Source organism: Artemia franciscana, chromosome 14 (assembly GCF_032884065.1).
Source record: "Artemia franciscana chromosome 14, ASM3288406v1, whole genome shotgun sequence".
Lineage (NCBI taxonomy): Eukaryota > Metazoa > Arthropoda > Branchiopoda > Anostraca > Artemiidae > Artemia > Artemia franciscana.
In genome coordinates, this window is record NC_088876.1 from 10,565,279 (window position 1) to 10,583,705 (window position 18,427).

At 34.2% G+C, this 18,427-nt stretch overlaps 1 protein-coding gene across 1 annotated transcript in view; it reads right to left on the reverse strand.

The window, feature by feature from the left end:
- Positions 1–18,427, reverse strand: part of LOC136035296 (WAS/WASL-interacting protein family member 3-like) — a 51,890-nt gene that overhangs the window by 7,925 nt on the left and 25,538 nt on the right. Inside the window, exon 3 of the mRNA XM_065716988.1 lies at positions 3,023–3,150. Within this exon, the coding sequence (XP_065573060.1) occupies positions 3,023–3,150 (128 nt within the window). The remainder of the gene's footprint in view (positions 1–3,022; positions 3,151–18,427) is intronic.

Consider the following 18,427-nt stretch of genomic DNA (forward strand, 5'->3'; position numbering starts at 1 on the left):
TTTAAAGTCGCTCCTTACTTTCAGTTAAAAAAATTAGTTTTTTTTATTTAATGAGCCAGAAAAGACGAACTTATTTCGGGGAGAGAATCCATATATGAGTGAGAAGGTTCATTCAAAGACATAAGCCGGGTATTTATTTATCATAGGTAGGCGACGCTGACCAAGGACCGTCAGAACCAATTACTCATCATTGCAGGACTCAACGGGTTTTGCAAGAACTGCAATATTTGGCTGCACTCTTACATGGTCAACTTCGCCTGAAAGACGCAGATGAAGACAGGGACATCGAATATTTGGCAGCACACTAATTGGTTACCTATATTGGCTATATTTCACATGGTCAACTTTGCTTGAAAGAGGCAGATGAAGACAGGGGTATGGAAAGAGCAAGGGGGAGGGGAAAGCCGTCCTCTGCCTCTATATGTTAATACGTTCTAAAACCGCACTGGCTATACATGGCGTATGAAAAACAAGAAAAAATAATAGATCAAAAACAAAATTTATTAGCCGAGAAAAATGAGGGTAATTTCAGGCAGTAGACAGAAGAAGAAACGAAAGCGACAGAAGCAGATATTTTGGCAAGAACCTCCGCCAAGCTGTCTTCGGTGCTCTGTTCGAGCTTATTTCAAAAGATCAGTTTTTTCTCTTTTTTTATCATTGAAGACGGCTTGGTGGAGGTCTTTGTCGAAATTTTTACTTCCGTCATTTTCTACCCACTGGCTGACATTACCCTCGTTTTCCTCAGCTATTTAATTTTATTATTTATTTGATTTTTTCTTGTTTGCCACCCCCTCTATATGTTCCTGGTGGGAGGTAAGAGAATGTTACAAAAAAATCAGTAAATTACGTCGAGTTAAGGTTATTAAGACTGTAATGATATATTTTGGAAAAGGTTTTTTGGAATGGAAGTAGTTGTGCCAACCAGTGATTTCAAACCAAATCCTATGGTCACAGTTATAACAAGTAGAAAAATTGAACACAGCAATGTTATAGTAAACTGTTATTTTATTTTATTATAAAGCCTTGGGACAAGAAGGGTTTATTTATTTACATATACTGTAGCCAATAAAACTTTCAATGTAAGTGTTTTGAAGGGCTATTGGTGAATAAGCCAAAACAATTACTAAACAACTGTTTTTTTAGTCACTGTTGTGTATATACATGATTAGTCCATTTTTATTGAGAAGAAGATATTGGATTTTCAATCCAATAGTAGCATATTATTCACCATGTGGCAATTGCAGTTGCCTGTCAAATTCAGACTAGTTAATAACTGGGATAATATACCTTAGTGCCTCACAAGGTTTTAATGCCCCCTTCCCAACGCCACATGGTATCATATCACAGTTTTAAGGTCATTTTAATTAGAAGAATTGGAAGTTCAGAACACATTGCCTCTGGGGATAAAAAGGACATGTTGCAAGGGTTCCGTCTCTTTCGTCGATGTTGCATGAGTTTCATCACTAATCCCAAACAGTACGTACTCGCTTCTGAACCCCATTTATAAAAGATAATAAAGATAATATTTATTTTTAAAATCCTACTGAAGCTTTGAGAGAGCCATGGGGAAGGGGGCATTTGCTTCCTATATTTTGACAAATAAGTTTTTCCCATATTTTTTAAAATGCCTTGTTTTGATGTTTTAATTGCAAAGGATCGAAAGAAACGACAACAAAATTACTCCCCTTAGATTTGGAAAGACATTTTCCCCCCTCTCCTATATTTTGGAGAAATGACAGCCCTGTATAATAAAATACTTAACAAACAGAAAATGATACCCTGTCATCGGTAACGCGTATTCTCTATCTCTGACCTCTATTGTCAACAGTAAAGCTCTGTCTCCGATCCCAGTTGGTCATTATTACGAATACCATCCGTGCCTTGGTGATTGACTGAAAAATAATCCAATTTCACCAACAATTATCAATTGCTAATTAGAAGTTTTATTTGGCTATAAGCTTTCCGTTATTGTAAATGAAATGGATTTAAAAGATAAATTAGTGATGAAAATAAGCTTCCTTCAAAAGGATGCTAAGCATCCTTAAAGTTTTCAGATAAAATTAAAGAGCAGCATTAAAACTCAAAACATGCCTGTATATGAGGAGGCTTGTTGATTTGAGGCGCCCGTCAATACCCTACTCTTTACTCTAAAGCTTTACTAGTTCTCGATTGAATGCTTTTCGGTGCACAAACACTGCGCACTCGTCCTAAACAACAAGTCTGCATTGCTGCAATACTTAACCCATCCCAGATGATTTGGAAATGTTGCACGTGGGAGTTTCTGCAGACTGTATATTCAGAGGCAATTTCAAAGCGGAATGAGCAGTTCTTTCACCAAGCAGCGGGGTTACGACTATTCCAGACGAAGCAAGGGCCAACGCTGTGTCATTCTTGGATCGAATTGATGACGTAAATTGGACATTCCTAATCTGGCCCTTTCTCTTTGAGCCGCAAGCCTGGTGTTGCGTTCCTCTGGTGTTTCCTCCTGGTGATCCCTTTTTTTGGGGGGGGGGCGCGAAGCGCCACATCAACAGCTAATAAAAAATAAAACCTTAATATAAAACTTTAGACAAGTAAACTGTTTTCAAACCAGTTTTTCATAAAGGAAATAGCAAAACAAAACCAGTTATAACAAAACGTCATAAAAAACAATCAAGAGCCAGAAATAAAAGTGTAACACAAAGAAACAGTGTTTCTTTTTCCATTCATCACGAAAATAATAGTAAATAAAAATAGAATTATCGACCAAAACCATTTTTGGCAAAATCATTTTCGGCCTTTAATACATATAAAAGAAGCAACTGTCTTAGTTTTTGGGAATAATGTCAAATTAGGACATTTTTCTTTCCCCTTAATGCAAACAACTTCCTCCCCCAAAAAGTTCAATTCTTGACTATGTGCCTGATTTTGTTCACTAATGAAGTATCATAATCGACTCGAAGTAATTTTCCACATTTATGAAAACTTAATTGCCTTGTATTACCTTAATTGCACTTATGGAAAAGCGTGTGAGATATCATACCTTTGTTCTTCTGAATCGAAGTCCGAGACTGATTCTGTTGACGTTACATCAGTTGATCTTTGATCCTTCATAGGGGATGCAGAAGATCCCCGAAAAGGCGGCGGAGGCTCGCTATTTCGATTCATTTTCTAAATAAGAAAATCACTGTTTAGATATTTGATATTTGTTTAATCACTGTGAAAATTTTTGTGAATATTTGTGAAAATCACTGTTTAGATATTTCGAAGGAAAGTGAATAGGAAAACTGAAACATAATAAAAATCAGAAAGTAACCAATAGAAAAAGCCAAACTTTAGCGAGTAGAAATTAACACGAATACAAGTGATTTTACTGCACCTCTTCATACCTACATTGATCTGTGAGTTGCATTTGCTATTTACTGAAAACTAAGTAGACTGCTTCAAATGTAACATGCTGGCGTCTGTAAAAGTTTTATTTAAGTCTTTATATTTTATTAGGTCTAATTAAAGAAGTATAAACAATATTCATGAAAAATGCACTATTTTACGATTATTAATACGAGAATTTAACTTCATAATTAGAATTTAGCTAGTCAAAAGCATAAGTAAAGAGCAATTCCTGGCAATGATGACCAGACTTTAATAAAAAGATATTGGTTTTTCACAGCGATTATAATGCAAAATTGCGCAAAGTTTGAAGAAACTTGTCTAAACTTAGAACTTGGGAGGATAATCTTAGAAAACAGGGTAAACATTCCTAAAAGGGGGAGTGATCTTTGTCAAAATGATACTTTAATATTTAATGTTTATTTAATATATTATATCAGAGATATATTTTATATAATATTTTTATATATTTTTTAAGATATATTTAATATAATATTTAATTATAATATAATATAATATTCGTTCACATTCAGCAGTCAATGGATAAACTTGTCTGACTGCTTTTGCCCGGATACAACGGTTGCTATGCTATGTTGTAGACTTATGTGAATAATAGCGTGATAATTGCTTAAATTAATTGTTACAATATAATCTTGGATATAAAGGAGTGAGTTCTACGTTCGAGCTAGTTCCTGAGGAATCCTGATGTGGTGTTAGCCGTGCCCTTTTAACGGTTTATGCAAATTGCACGCTGTAAACTAGCGTGGGTAAAAAATAAGTTTTTGTAAAGGTAGGTGACATATTATTTTGATAAAGTCAGGATGGGAAAGAAAGCCAGACCCAAACGCAACCGGACAGAAGCTGAGCTATCGGATCCGGTTACGAATTCTACTAGTAATTCGGATACGAGTGTTAATGCGGACTGCCAGAAAACGAATGCAGAGAATATCATTAAAATTTTTGAAATGGTCCAATCTATAAATGTGAACATGGAAACCCTAAAGCAGAGTGTATTTGAAATTCAGAACGATTTGGGTACAGTTAAAAGTCGTGTTATGGTGCTTGAAAATAAAAGTAATGCAACGGACAATGAAATTGCAACAGTGAAGTCGGAATTTCTAACTCTACAAAGTATTGTAAAAGCCCAGTCACAGCTGATTAAGAAATGCAATGAGGAAATGAATGTGGTTGTGTCCCAGTCTCTTGTTGATGAAAATCGGGACAAGTTGCATAATTTGTTGTTTTGGGGCCTTAATGATGTACCCTTGAATGAGGCTGCATCTCGGGTTTCTGAGGTGATTGTAGCTGGTTTGTCACTCCCACTTGACAAGTTGCCACCATTCACTGTGGTTCACTGTTCCAAGAATTTTGTTAAAATTAGGGTGGACAGTGTCCAGGCACGTTTTTTGATTCTAAGTAATGCGAAAAAATTAAAAGGGAAAGAGTTCGGTGTTTATAAGTCTGTTTTTATTAGTGATGATGTCTCACCGCGTGTGCGGGTTTTGCGGAAAGAATTACTTGGGTTACGTAAGCGTTTGGCGGATAAAGGTGTGGAATGCTGGGTACCTCCTACCCTACCACCCAGCATCTCTGTTAAAAGGGACAACCGTGTTATTAAAGTGCCTTGGTACAATGCTAAGAGTTTGTTGGATTCTTAATTTTCTTTTAATTTTTCTTTTTTGCAGTTGTTAGAATTAGTGAGTGTTTATTTGTTATTGAAAAGAATAATTAAAAAAAAATAATAACAAAATTTAATAAAAAAAAATAAAACTTACTATTTTGTCGCAATAATTATGGTTGTGTGATTGTAGGAATTAGTAGCCGTTGTATTTGGTAACTTGTACATGGATTCGTTACGGGTTAACGAAATACGGCCTGTTTCTTTTTGTGTTTGTTTTTTTCTAAGATGGAAAGCGTCATTCTTTTGTTGTTTCTTATATTCTATTTTGTTCTTGTTTAGTTCTTTTTCTTTTCTTTTTTGTTTTGTTGTGGAGATGAGGCCAAATTACTTTGTTGTAAAACTGTATAAATATGGTTGATGATGATTGTGGCACCCCGGGCAACAGCCGTCTTAAAATTTTGGAAGCTTCATTTGTGGATTTTGGTAGTATGTTTACGGAGCAGCTCCACCGGAATTATGATATTGGGATTGCTGGTCAATATGTTTCTTGTAATTCAAAGTACTTATTTAAGGATGGTTTGAGGTCCGTGAATGGTGGTGGTGATTCTGAAGATCTCAGAGTTTTCCATCTTAACTGCCAGGGTTTGAACTCATCTTTTAATTTTATAAGCGAGATATGTGAACTTTCCATTTTTCAGGTTATTGGTCTCACAGAAACATGGCTAAATGAGCATAACTCTGCTCTCTTGGATATTCCAGGGTATACATTTTATCATAGGAATCGTCAATTTCGTCAACATGGAGGTATTGGAGCTTATATACGGAGCGATATCGAGGTTTTGGTAAGAAGTGATCTAGTGCTGTTTCACGAGATGTTATTTGAGCCACTTATCCTTCAGCTCAGGCTTAAGCCAAAAGATGTTTATGTTGTTGTACTATATAGACCACCATCTGGGTCTATACCGGCCTTTTTTGATATGTTGGAGGAACAGTTGGATAAACTACCTACTGGTTCGCACCCATTCTTCATGCTTGGGGACTTTAATATTGACCTTAATGATATGAATTCGAATACTCCTATAGATTTCCTACAGCTTTGCATGTCATATAGTTTATTTCCCACTATCAATATTTGTACGCGTGTTACCACTTTAACGGCAAAGCTACTTGATAATATTCTTTCTAATTCTAAATTTTCAGATCCAGGGGTTATTGTTACTGATGTTTCTGACCATTTTGGGATTTCGGCAAGTTTTAAAGTTTGTTTTCCGAGGCTGCAAGGTCCTAGACTGAAAATGAGTATGTTACCTGTGCTCAACCAGGGTAACTTAGAAAAGTTTAAACAAGAGATTTCTAATGTTGATTGGAATAATAAAGTTGAAAATCTAGATGATATAAATATAAGTTTTCAAAGATTTTATGATACATTGATCTCTATTTTGAGTAAAACTTGTGTAGTGAATCGGACAAGGTCAAGGAAAAAGATGCCCAAAAAGCCGTGGGTGTCACCTAGTCTTCTGCGGTGCATAAATAAGAAAGACCAGTTATATAGGGATTCAATAAGGAATGAAAATGATCCAGTTTGCACAAGAATTTATAAAAATTATAGAAATGCTCTTAATAAACTTTTGAGAAACGCGAAGAAAAAATATTTTGAGTGTAAATTTAAAGATGCTAGTGGTAACCCAGCTAAAACTTGGAAAATTATTAAAAGTGTTATATCTTCAACAGATCCGGTTCTGCCTGACGAAGTTACTGCAAGTGATGGGTTAAAATCGAATGAGCCTGCTGTAATCTGTAATGCCCTTTCGGAACATTTTGCAACTGTTGGGGCTCGATTTTCTCGTGCTACAGTAGCTTCTGATAATGATCCTCCGCTTGAGACTTTTATGGGTACTTCTGTCGATGTATCAATGTATCTGAGACCTGTCACTCATGATGAAGTTCGTAAAATTATCTTTGAGATGAAAAGTTCTTCGGCTGGGAGTGATTCCATTAACCTTCTTGTTTTAAAAGCCGTGTTTCCAAGCATTTCACATATATTAACGTCCCTTATTAATGTTTGCTTTAAGCAAGGGAAGTTCCCCAATTGTCTTAAAATTGCAAGAATAACTCCTGTGTTTAAGGGTGGTAATAAGAATGATCTGGGGAATTATAGACCAATTTCATTTTTACCTGTTGTTTCACGGGTTTTAGAAAAATGTATTAATATTAGAATTTATGAGCATTTGGAGCGTCATAAACTTCTACATACCAATCAATTTGGTTTCAGGAAGGGCAGAACAACAGAAATGGCGATTTCATTTATTACTACTATAATTAATGATGCTCTTGATAAAAAGCTTAGGGTAGCTGGTGTTTTTTTGGACTTAATTAAGGCGTTTGACACTGTTGACCATCGAATATTATTTAAAAAATGTGAATTTTATGGATTAAGGGGTGCTACATTGAGTTCGCTGTGGAGTTATCTTCAAAATAGACAGCAGTATGTCAATTTACAAGGATTTTTGTCTAGTAAAAATGTTGTTAATTGGGGGGTTCCCCAAGGATCCGTACTGGGTCCGACTCTGTTTTTAATTTTTATTAATGATCTACCGCATGTTGTGAAAGCTCTGCCCAGAATTGACGACTTTGTTGACAATGGTACGAGTAAGACCCAGCTTACTATGCCCTTATTTGCTGATGATACAACCTTGGTGTGTGTTGCCCCTACAGAAGAACTGCTCATGTCAACGATAAATGCAGCAATGAGCAGGATATGTACATGGCTTAAAATAAACCACCTTGACCTGAATATAGATAAGTCAAATTTTGTTATTTTCTCTCGATCTCCGAATTTTTACCCTTGGTTTACGGAAATAATTTCGGAGCGGGGAATTATTAAACGAACAAGATTCACCAAATACCTCGGAATCAATGTTGATGAAACCCTATCATTTAAAGATCATGTGAAGTCAGTTTCGAAAATATTGTCACGTAACTTAGGTATCATGCGCAAATTAAAACATATTTTCCCCTCAAATGCTCTACGATTGTTATATTTTTCCCTGATTCACCCGTACATTTTGTATTGCTCGTCGATTTGGCTTGGTACTTTCCCTTCGATAGTTCATCCAATCCGTGTGATCCAGAATAATGCTGTCCGAGTTTTTTGTGGTGTTGGGAATCTGGAGTCTTTGAGGTCTATGTATAGTGATTTAAATATAATGCCTGCAGCTGGATTACGTGATTTTTATACGTTGATTTTTATATATAGGTATTACAGAGGTAGCCTTCCCGATTGTTTTACAGGAATATTTTGTGAGAGGTCTGATGTTCACCACCACAATACTCGGATACGAGGTAATACTGAGGTTCCTCGATTAGTTTCAAGTAGGTCTTCTTTTTCACTTATTTACAGAGCTTCAAAACTTTGGAATAAACTGAGTATAGATATCAAGGAAATAGGTAGCCTTGACCAGTTTAAGTCTGATTTACGTGTGGAGTTGCTCGGTAGGTATGCTTTTGAAACTGATTAACTAATATAAATTTTACATAGCTTATTCATTTGTAATATTTATGTATTTTTTTTTGTTTTTTTTGCTGTTGTCTTGGGGTCACGCAAGGGAGTGTATTGTTTATGTTTTTTTGTTTTTTGTTGATCTTGGTATATGGTCTCATTCTCCATAACTTCTTATTCTCCATATTGTCTCTTTTTTTTCTTTGAATTTAGCACAGCCTCGCAAGCTTCGCTTATGTTGTGCTATTGATTAAGAAATGTTTTTTTCTAATAAAATTGTTCTACTACTACTACTACTACTAATATATCAAAGAGCCTCGCAGCAGAAGTTTGAAGTATGAACATATGAAATTTCAAAATTTGTCATAGAAGGATGGTCGCAGATACGTGTTTATTTGTTTGTTTTTCATGATACGGATGATCTTGACGTCCCATTTAAGATAGCCTTGGAACAAACAAGTCATGATAACGAACGAGAAGGATAAGGGACGAGGTGAAGAAATAGGGGGACGCCCCGTAAAAACAATATTCCTAAAAAAAAAAATTCATTCAACAACTTGAAACTAAGTCTGAAATTGATTCAAATTTCCTGCTAGAAATTTTAAGGGGTGGACTTTTTCAGCGATGGTTACCATTCTTAGAAAATTATTATAAGAAAATTAAAATTGAACGTAGACAGCTTGGGCCGAGGGCTATGGACACTTTTCTCACGCTTAAAATACCTTTGGATCAAATAGGTCGTGATAATGAACTATAAGTAAAGAGACCCCTGTAAGCAGAAATCAAAACTCCAGGAAAGCAAAATATTGATCACAAAGGTGCATCAACAGAACCTATTTATTTCTATTCATTTAGACAACCGTATCAAAATCTGACCATTAATCAAACTTAAACCATGAAATTGTTATTATAATTTTATTTCCCTCGTAGAAAATTGAGGAGTAAATATAACAGAACAATCTGATCAGACCAAAATAAAGTAACAAACTCAAAATGGCAAATGCGACAAAATCATGTCAAAAATAATTAGGCGAAAAAAATAATGCATGTGAATTTTAAATTAAAAAAAAACGAAATAGATTTCTGTCACGGAATTAATTTTTACCTTATTACATTTTAAGGTTATTACGTCAAGCGGGCCTTTAATTCTATTCATAGTTTTCAAGGATGTATTGCGAGTGCTTAGAGGGAAACCATATAAAAACTTAAGATATTTGAAAAATACTAATTTCATTTTAAAAGGATAAGGCCGAAAACTGCTTAAGATTAGGCTATTGCTACAGAGCTGACCATAGGGAGAGCCATCGACTAGTAAATTCTTTTTAATATCTCTTGTCTCATTCAACTGGGCTTCGGGTTCTCTCAGAGAATCTAAATATTCTCGGATCATATCATTTGAATGACTTATAGCAAATACGCTAATCGATAATCTGGGTATCCATAGAGTTTTTCTTATATTCATCGCTAATTCACCGTGAAGAGGCTAGAGTCCTAAAAGCTTATAGTAAAAACATTTTTGGGCGGATTAACAGCCAAAATATTTAGTCACTCCCCTCTTCATCACGAAATTTGAAGTTTACTTGCCCAATTCACCCCCCTCCTCACACACACCTCCTGAAATTTTCAACTCGATCCCCAAAACCACTCTTGACATATTGAAAATAAACTTTTTTGACAACCAGATAACCCATTTTGCTTAACCCAATTTTACCCAATAATAAAATGTTCTAAATAAATTATCAAGCAATAACTTAATAAATCATTATGGATTCCAACAAAATAATACAGCTCTAAAACTAAAACTAAAACTCTAAAACTAAATTAATTTATGATGTAGTTTGTATTTTAGCTAAAAAAAAATATTAAAAAAAGATTGTTAATAAGGATAATAGATTATATTTATCTGTAAGTTTTAGTACTAAACAAATAGAAGATATTAATTTACCCGGAATCTTAAATCAGCGGAGAGTGAAAAATGCCTTTCCAAGTAATTTGATGCATAATGATAGTCCGATTTTAAAGTATAAATTCTCAAAACGATGGGTCAAATGATTTTTAACTATAATCAAACAGTTCGTGGTAACGAACTGTAGTAAGGAGCGATCCGGCTCAATAGTAACCAAAACTCTAAAAAATTGAATTTTGATATCAATAGCTACATCAAAAGAATCGCATTTTAATGCTGATTTTAAATATATAAGTTTCATCAAGTTTAGTCTTAGCCATCAAAAGTTACGAGCCTGAGAAAATTTGCCTTATTTAGGAAAATAGGGGGAAACACCCCCTAAAAGTCGTAGGATCTTAACGAAAATGACACCATCAGATTCAGCGTATCAGAGAACCCTACTGTAGAAGTTTCAAGCTCCTATCTACAAAAATGTGGAATTTTGCATTTTTTGCTCAAAGACAAATCACGGGTGCGTGTTTATTTGTTTGTTTGTTTTTTTTTTTGTTTTTTTTTCCCAGGGGTCATCGTATCGACCAAGTGGTCCTAGAATGTCGCAAGAGGGCTCATTCTAACGGAAATGAAAAGTTCTAGTGCCCTTTTTAAGTGACCAAAAAAATTGGAGGGCATCTAGGCCCCCTCCCACGCTCATTTTTTTCCCAAAGTCAACGGATCAAAATTTTGAGATAGCCATTTTGTTTAGCATAGTCGAAAATCATAATAACTATGTTTTTGGGGATGACTTGCTCCCCCACAGCCCCTGGGGGAGGGGTTGCAAGTTACAAACTTCAACCAGTGTTTACATATAATAATGTTTATTGGAAAGTGTACAGACGTTTTCAGGGGGATTTTTTTGGTTTTGGGGGTAGGGTTGAGGGTGGGGGCTATGTGGGAGGATCTTTCCTTGGAGAAATATGCCATGGGGGAAAAAAATTCAATGAAAAGGGCGCAGGACGAATCTGGTCACGTTAGAAAAAAATGTCAAATTAAGAGCTTAATATACAATGCTGGGTGTTCGGAGCCTCTCTATTATGGAGTATTATTTGAAAATAACACAACTATACGAGCGATAAAACATGTATACCACAACCATAACTCAACTAACGAAAGAACTGCTAAGAGATAACACAACTATAAAGCGAAAACAGGTGAAAACTAACGGGAAAATAAACGAACTAAGAGGTGGAAGGGGCCCAGAGAAAAAATATAATCCTTTTTCAATTTTGAGCCTAACTTCCGCAAAGGAGTAATAATGTCAGAAGCCCCGAAATACCGAATTATTTTCTTTTCAAACACTTCGTGGTAAGGAACTGTAGTAAGGGGCGACCCGGCTCAATAGTAAACGAAACTCTAAAAAACGGAATTTTGATGCTAAAAGATACATCAAAAGATTCGAATTTTTACGCTGATTCTAAATATTAAGTTTCAATTAATTTAGTCTTTGTCATCAAAAGTTACGAGCCTGAGAAAATTTGCCCTATTTTGGAAAAAAGGGGAAAACATCCATTAAAAGTCACAGAATCTTAACAAAAATCACACTATCGCATTCGGTATATCAGAGAACTCTATAGCAAAAATTTCAAGCTCCTATCTAAAAAATGTGGAATTTTGTATTTTTTGCCAGAAGACAAATCACGGGTGCGTGTTTATTTATTTGTTTTTTTTTTTTTTTTTTTTTTTTCCCAGGGGTCATCTTATCGACCAAGTGGTCCTAGGATGTCGCGAGAGGGCTCATTCTAACGGAAATGAAAAGTTCTAGTGCCCTTTTTAAGTGACCAAAAAATTGGAGGGCAAATAGGCCCCCTCCCATGCTCATTTTTTTCCAAAAGTCAACAGATTAAAATTTTAAGATAGCCATTTTGTTCAACATAGTCGAAAACCATAATAACTATGTCTTTGGGAATGACTTACTCCCCCACATTCCCTGAGGGAGGGGCTGCAAGTTACAAACTTTGACCAGTGTTTACATATAGTAATGGTTATTGGGAAGTGTACAGACGTTTTCATGGGGATGTTTTGGTTTGGGGGTGGGGTTGATGGGAGAGGGCTTTGTGGGAGGATCTTTCCTTTGAGGAATATGTCACGGGGGAAGAAAAATTCAATGAAAAGGGCGCAGGATTTTCTAGCATTACTATAAAAAAAAAAATGAAAAAATAAACATGAAAACGTTTTTTCAAATGAAAGTAAGGAATAGCATTGAAATTTAAAACGAACAGATATTATTACGCATATGAGGGGTTCTAAAAATACTTTAGCATAAAGAGCGAGGTATTTAGGAGGAGATAGATACCTTGCTCTTGATGCTAAAATATTTTTAGTGATTTCAACTATTTATTCTACGGCCTTTTTGATTCAGGGGTCATTCTTAAAGAATTGGGACAAAACTTACGATTTAGTGTAAAGAGCGAGGTATTAACGAGGGTACAAACCCCCTCGTACACATAATAAAAATATAAGAATATAAAAGTTTGTTACGTAAGTTAATTCTTAAGTTACGTATATTTTTTACTAATAAAAACGTTCGTTGAATATTAAAAGTTCTAGTAGCCTTTTTAAGTAACCGAAAAATTGGAGGGCAGCTAGGCCTCCTTCCCCACCCCTTATTTCTCAAAATCGTCCGATCAAAACTAAGAGAAAGCCATTTAGCCAAAAAAAAATTAATATTCATTTCAATAATTTATGTGCGGAGAGCCAAAATCAAACATGCATTAATTCAAAAACGTTCAGAAATTAAATAAAAAAAACTAGTTTTTTTAACTGAAAGTAAGGAGCGACATTAAAACTTAAAACGAACAGAAATTACTCCGTATATGAAATGGGTTGTCCCCTCCGCAGTCCCACGCTCTTTACGCTAAAGTTTTTAATTGTTTTAAAAAGTAGAAATGTGGCAAAGAGTCAAACTTTAGCATAAAGAGCGTGGGACTGCGGAGGGGACAACCCATTTCATATACGGAGTAATTTCTGTTCGTTTTAAGTTTTAATGTCGCTCCTTACTTTCAGTTAAAAAAACTAGTTTTTTTTTATTTAATTAGATACTTAAAAAAGTTGACAAGAAGAGTAATTGGAAACCAGTTTGTAATTGCGAGAGCTCTGAGACACATTATTCTCTAAATATCAAATTTCGTTAAGATCTGATCACCCGTTCATAAGTTACAAATACCTCATTTTTTATATTTTTTTTTAATTAACCGTCCCCCACTCCCCCCCGGATGTTCAAATCGGGGAAACGATTATTTTTAACTTAATCTGGTCTAGTCCCTGATAAGCCTGCCAAATTTCATCGTTCTAGCTTATCTGGAAGTGCCTAAACTAGCAAAACCTGAACAGACAGATAGACAGATCGACCGATAGACCGACATAATTTGCGATCGCTATATGTCACTTGATTAATACCAATTTCCATAAAAACTCCTAAACGAGGCTTCGATTATCGAGCCATTGGTATACAAAAAAACTTTAGCGTAAGTAGAGAGGGAGAGGGAGGGGGAAAATGTCAGATCTCCGTTTTTTATTTAAGATCAATCAGAGTAAAATATTATACACAAACCAATCGAATATATAACCATTTTTTTCGAATTGAGTAGTACAAGTAAAAACAACGTAAAATCTGATTCAAACTAAGATTAAATGAAAAAACTAGTTTTTTTAACTGTAAGTAAGGAACGACATTAAAACTTAAAACGAAAAGAAATTATTCAGTATATGAAATGGGTTGTCCCCTCTTCAACGTCTCGCTTTTTACACTAAAATTTGACTCTTTGCCACAATTCTACTTTTTAAAACAATTAAAAGCATTAGCGTAAAGAGCGAGGCGTTAAAGAGGGGGGAACCCATTTCATATACTGAATAATTTCTGTTCGTTTTAAGTTTTAATGTCGCTCCTTACTTACAGTAAAAAAACTAGTTTTTTTCATTTAATTTCTGAACGTTTTTGAATTAATGCATGTTTGATTTTGGCTCTCCACCATAGGACTTGTCCAATCTTATTGAATTTTTTGTATTGAATCAGATTAACAGATTATTAAAATGAAATTTGCATATTAATTCCTTTTTTGGCTAAATGGCTTCCTCTTAGTTTTGATCAGACGATTTTGAGAAATAAGGGGTGGGGAAGGAGGCCTAGTTGCCCTCCAATTTTTCGGTTACATAAAAAGGCAACTACAATTTTTAGTTTTTAACTAACGTTTCTATTAGTAAAAAATATACGTAACTTAAGAATTAACTTACGTAACAAACTTTTATATTCTTATATTTTTATTATGTATATAAGGGGGTTTGTACCCTCGTCAATGCCTCGCTCTTTACACTAAATCATAAGTTTTGTCTCAATTCTTTAAGAATGACCCCCTGAATCAGAAAGGCCGTAGAGTAAATAGTTGAAATTACTAAAAATACTTTAGCATAAAAAGTGAATTTTGGGCCCCTCATATGCGTAATAATCTCTGTTCGTTTTAAGCTTCAATGCTACTCTTTACTTTCTCCTTAATTGAAAAAAAATTTTCATGTTTATTTTTTCATTGTTTTTTTATAGTAGTTTTAGAAAATCCTGCGCCCTTTTCATTGAATTTCTCTTCCCCCATGACATATTTCTCCAAGGAAAGATTTACCCACATAACCCCCTCCCCTCAGCCCCACCCGCAAAACCAAAAAAATCCCCCTGAAAACGTATCTACACTTCCCAATAACGATTATTATATGTAAACACTGGTCAAAGTTTGTAACTTGCAGCCCATCCCCCAGGGACTGTGGGGGAGTAAGTCATTCCCGAAGACATAGTTATAACGGTTTTCGACTATGCGGAACAAAATGACTATCTAAAAATTTTTATCCGTTGACTTTGGAAAAAAATGAGCGTGGGAGGGGGCCTAGGTGCCCTCCAATTTTTTTGGTCACTTAAAAAGGACACTAGAACTTTTTATTTCCGTTAGAATGAGCCCTCTTGCGACATTCTAGGACCACTTGGTCGATACGATGACCCCTGGGAAAAAAAAAACAAAAAACAAAAAAAAACAAATAAACACGTACCCATGATTTGTCTTCTGGCAAAAAATACAAAATTCCACATTTTTGTAGATAGGAGCTTGAAATTTTTGCTATAGGGTTCTCTGATACGCCAAATGCGATGGTGTGATTTTCGTTAAGATTCTATGACTTTTACGGGGTGTTTCCCCCTATTTTCCAAAATAAAGCAAATTTTCTCAGGCTCGTAACTTTTGATGACAAAGACTAAAGTTGATGAAACTTATATATTTAAAATCAGCATGAAAATCCAATTCTTTTGATGTATATTTTAGCATCAAATTTCCGTTTTTTAGAGTTTCGTTTACTATTGAGCCGGGTCGCTCCTTACTACAGTTCGTTACCACGAACTGTTTGACTATCGCAAATATAAGGAGTTGTCATCCAAAGTCCTTGACTCTGCGCTAAAATTTAATTCTTAGCAACAATTATTTGAAAAAACAAAGGCCTTGATTTAATTATATTAGCTTAACATAATAAAATTTTTACATTTTCAGTTTATATTGTTAAATAAATTGTTAAATAATATCGTTAATTAAATTTATATAGCGTTAAAGTGGTAACCAGTAGAGAAAACCCTTTTCATTGCCAAATCTTGTCAAATATTCCTTGCACTATGAATGGTTTGAGGGAAGTACGAGTCCAGTTTTAACCCAAACAGGGGGATTTTTTCTTTAGGGGGGTATGCTTTTCCCTCATCACGTACACAGGACACATTTAAAAGTTAGAATAAATATACAAATTATATTTTGAAAATTTTACAATTTTTGTAAATTTGAAAATTTTGAACATTATTTTGTTAGAAAACAAAACACACAATTAAACAAGCCAGTAATTATTTTCCTGAAGCATCTTAACACAGTTTTGTAAAACAAGTGGCTTTTGTGAAATTGTGGGCTTGAATTCCCTTACGCCCCTCTTGGATGATCCCTGGTTATTCATATGAAAAGCTAACATTTTCCCTAAAAAATTGACTTGCTCCAGAAGGTCATCATCCAGATGACGTTTGCATCCAAAAGACGTTATCGGCTGATCTGCATTTTGGTGCAGATCAGCCGATAAAACTGCCGATAAGCGCTCGCTTTTTCGTGCTCTTCAGATGGACACAATATTAAATAAGCTTCAATTTAGCTCAATGACAAGAGCAGCCGCTATTTTGTCGCCACGACATCCAGCATAGCTAAAACTAAACACGAACCCCTAGAAATTTTCACCCCCAGGATTTGTCTAAAGAACTTCCCCACCAGGGTATTAAAATTGTCCTTGTCTTTGGACATTTTCAGGAAGCAGGTAGGGGGGAGGGCCCCCAAAAAATATTCTGACCCTATTGTGCTAAAGTCAATCTGCTGCTGTACCAACTAACTGTGCTTTCTGTTAACCTTTATTGCATGCTTTTCTCGTAATTATTTTAATTTTCCTTAATTAATAGCAATAGGAATGGTCTTAAATGCTTGAAATAATTGCCGACTCACTCAGAAAACTATTAAATATGGAAACAGGCCAGGTATTGTTAAGTAAACAGTTATGGGAAAGAAATAGTCCACCGTTCTTCGGGTTTTTTTCACATGTAATCAACGATGCATTTACATTACAAAAGAAAAACTTGTGTGCAAGATGTTCTGATTAACTTCCTTTTGTTGATTAGTCAACACAAAAAATTGTAGTTTTTAAAAATTTAAATAAATTTTAAAGATTAAATAAAAGATTAAATAATATAGATTAAATAAATCTATAATATTAATTTATACTAATATATTTATTATTATAAACGTATATTTTATTATTAAACGTATATATTATTTATATAATTTAATTGTTATATTTATTTATTTATTATTATTTATTATTTAAATATAATATTATATAATATTTAATATTATAAATATATAATATTATTATAATATTTAAATAATATTATTTAAATATTATTATATATATTTATTTATTATTATTTATTTATATTTTATTAAATAAACGTATATTTATTATTATAATTTAATGTATTATAATATATTAAAGTTAAATTATCAATATATAAAATACTTAATTAAGTACACAAATTTATAGTTTTTCTAAAAGATTTCAATGACCAGAAACTGGATCCAAGTTAGAGAAAGGAACTATGCTGTGCTGTTCCTTGTCAGGAAAACGTGGGAAACTTACCGCGTGGGAAATGCTTACCTTAGCACGTGGGAAACTATCGAATACAAAAAGCGACCATTTTGTATTCTCTTGTTTTCAGTTCTATATCCGATCTTTTCAATAAAAAATTAGTAATAATGCGCACGACTGCAGCACCAATTATAAATCCCGCTTGTAAAACCACGCTGAACGCTGCTCAACTTTCAAGCGTAAAATTTATGATTATCTAATCAGAGTGAAGATGACTTAATCTTTTTTTTTAATTACTAAATATTGAAGCTCAGAAAAGTAATTTTCCCATTTTTAAGATGAACCTGGCAAACAATATAAGGAGGTAGTACTAGCGTGCAATAATTAAGGACAAATTAGTGTTGACAAAGTCTTTGCAAACTAATTTTTTGCTATTTCAATTGTCAACTTCTCTAGTATAAGTGTGACATTAAAACCAAGGTAAATAATCATTCAGAAATCTTAATCTTTTTTGCTACATGTGCAACCCCACGGTGGGGCTCGGGCATCAGCTATCTTGGAAGTAAACTTTCGAAATGTCACCTTACGTTATTGATAAGAATAAAGCTACGAAGATTAGGCGATTTGATAGGTGAATATTAAACCCTGGTTTGAAAACCGGAAATTTATATGGAAACAGTGTCATTTCGTTTTAGCCTTTTTTTAAATCTGGAGGCAACCTTGAAAAGAAATGGATAAACTTTTCTCGTTTTTTTTTTTTTTTTTTTTTTTTTTTTTTTTTTTTTTTTTTTTTTTTTTTTTTTTTTTTTTTTTTAAGGAGTTTGTTCCTAGAGAAACTAGAGTTAACCTAGAGATGGAGCTA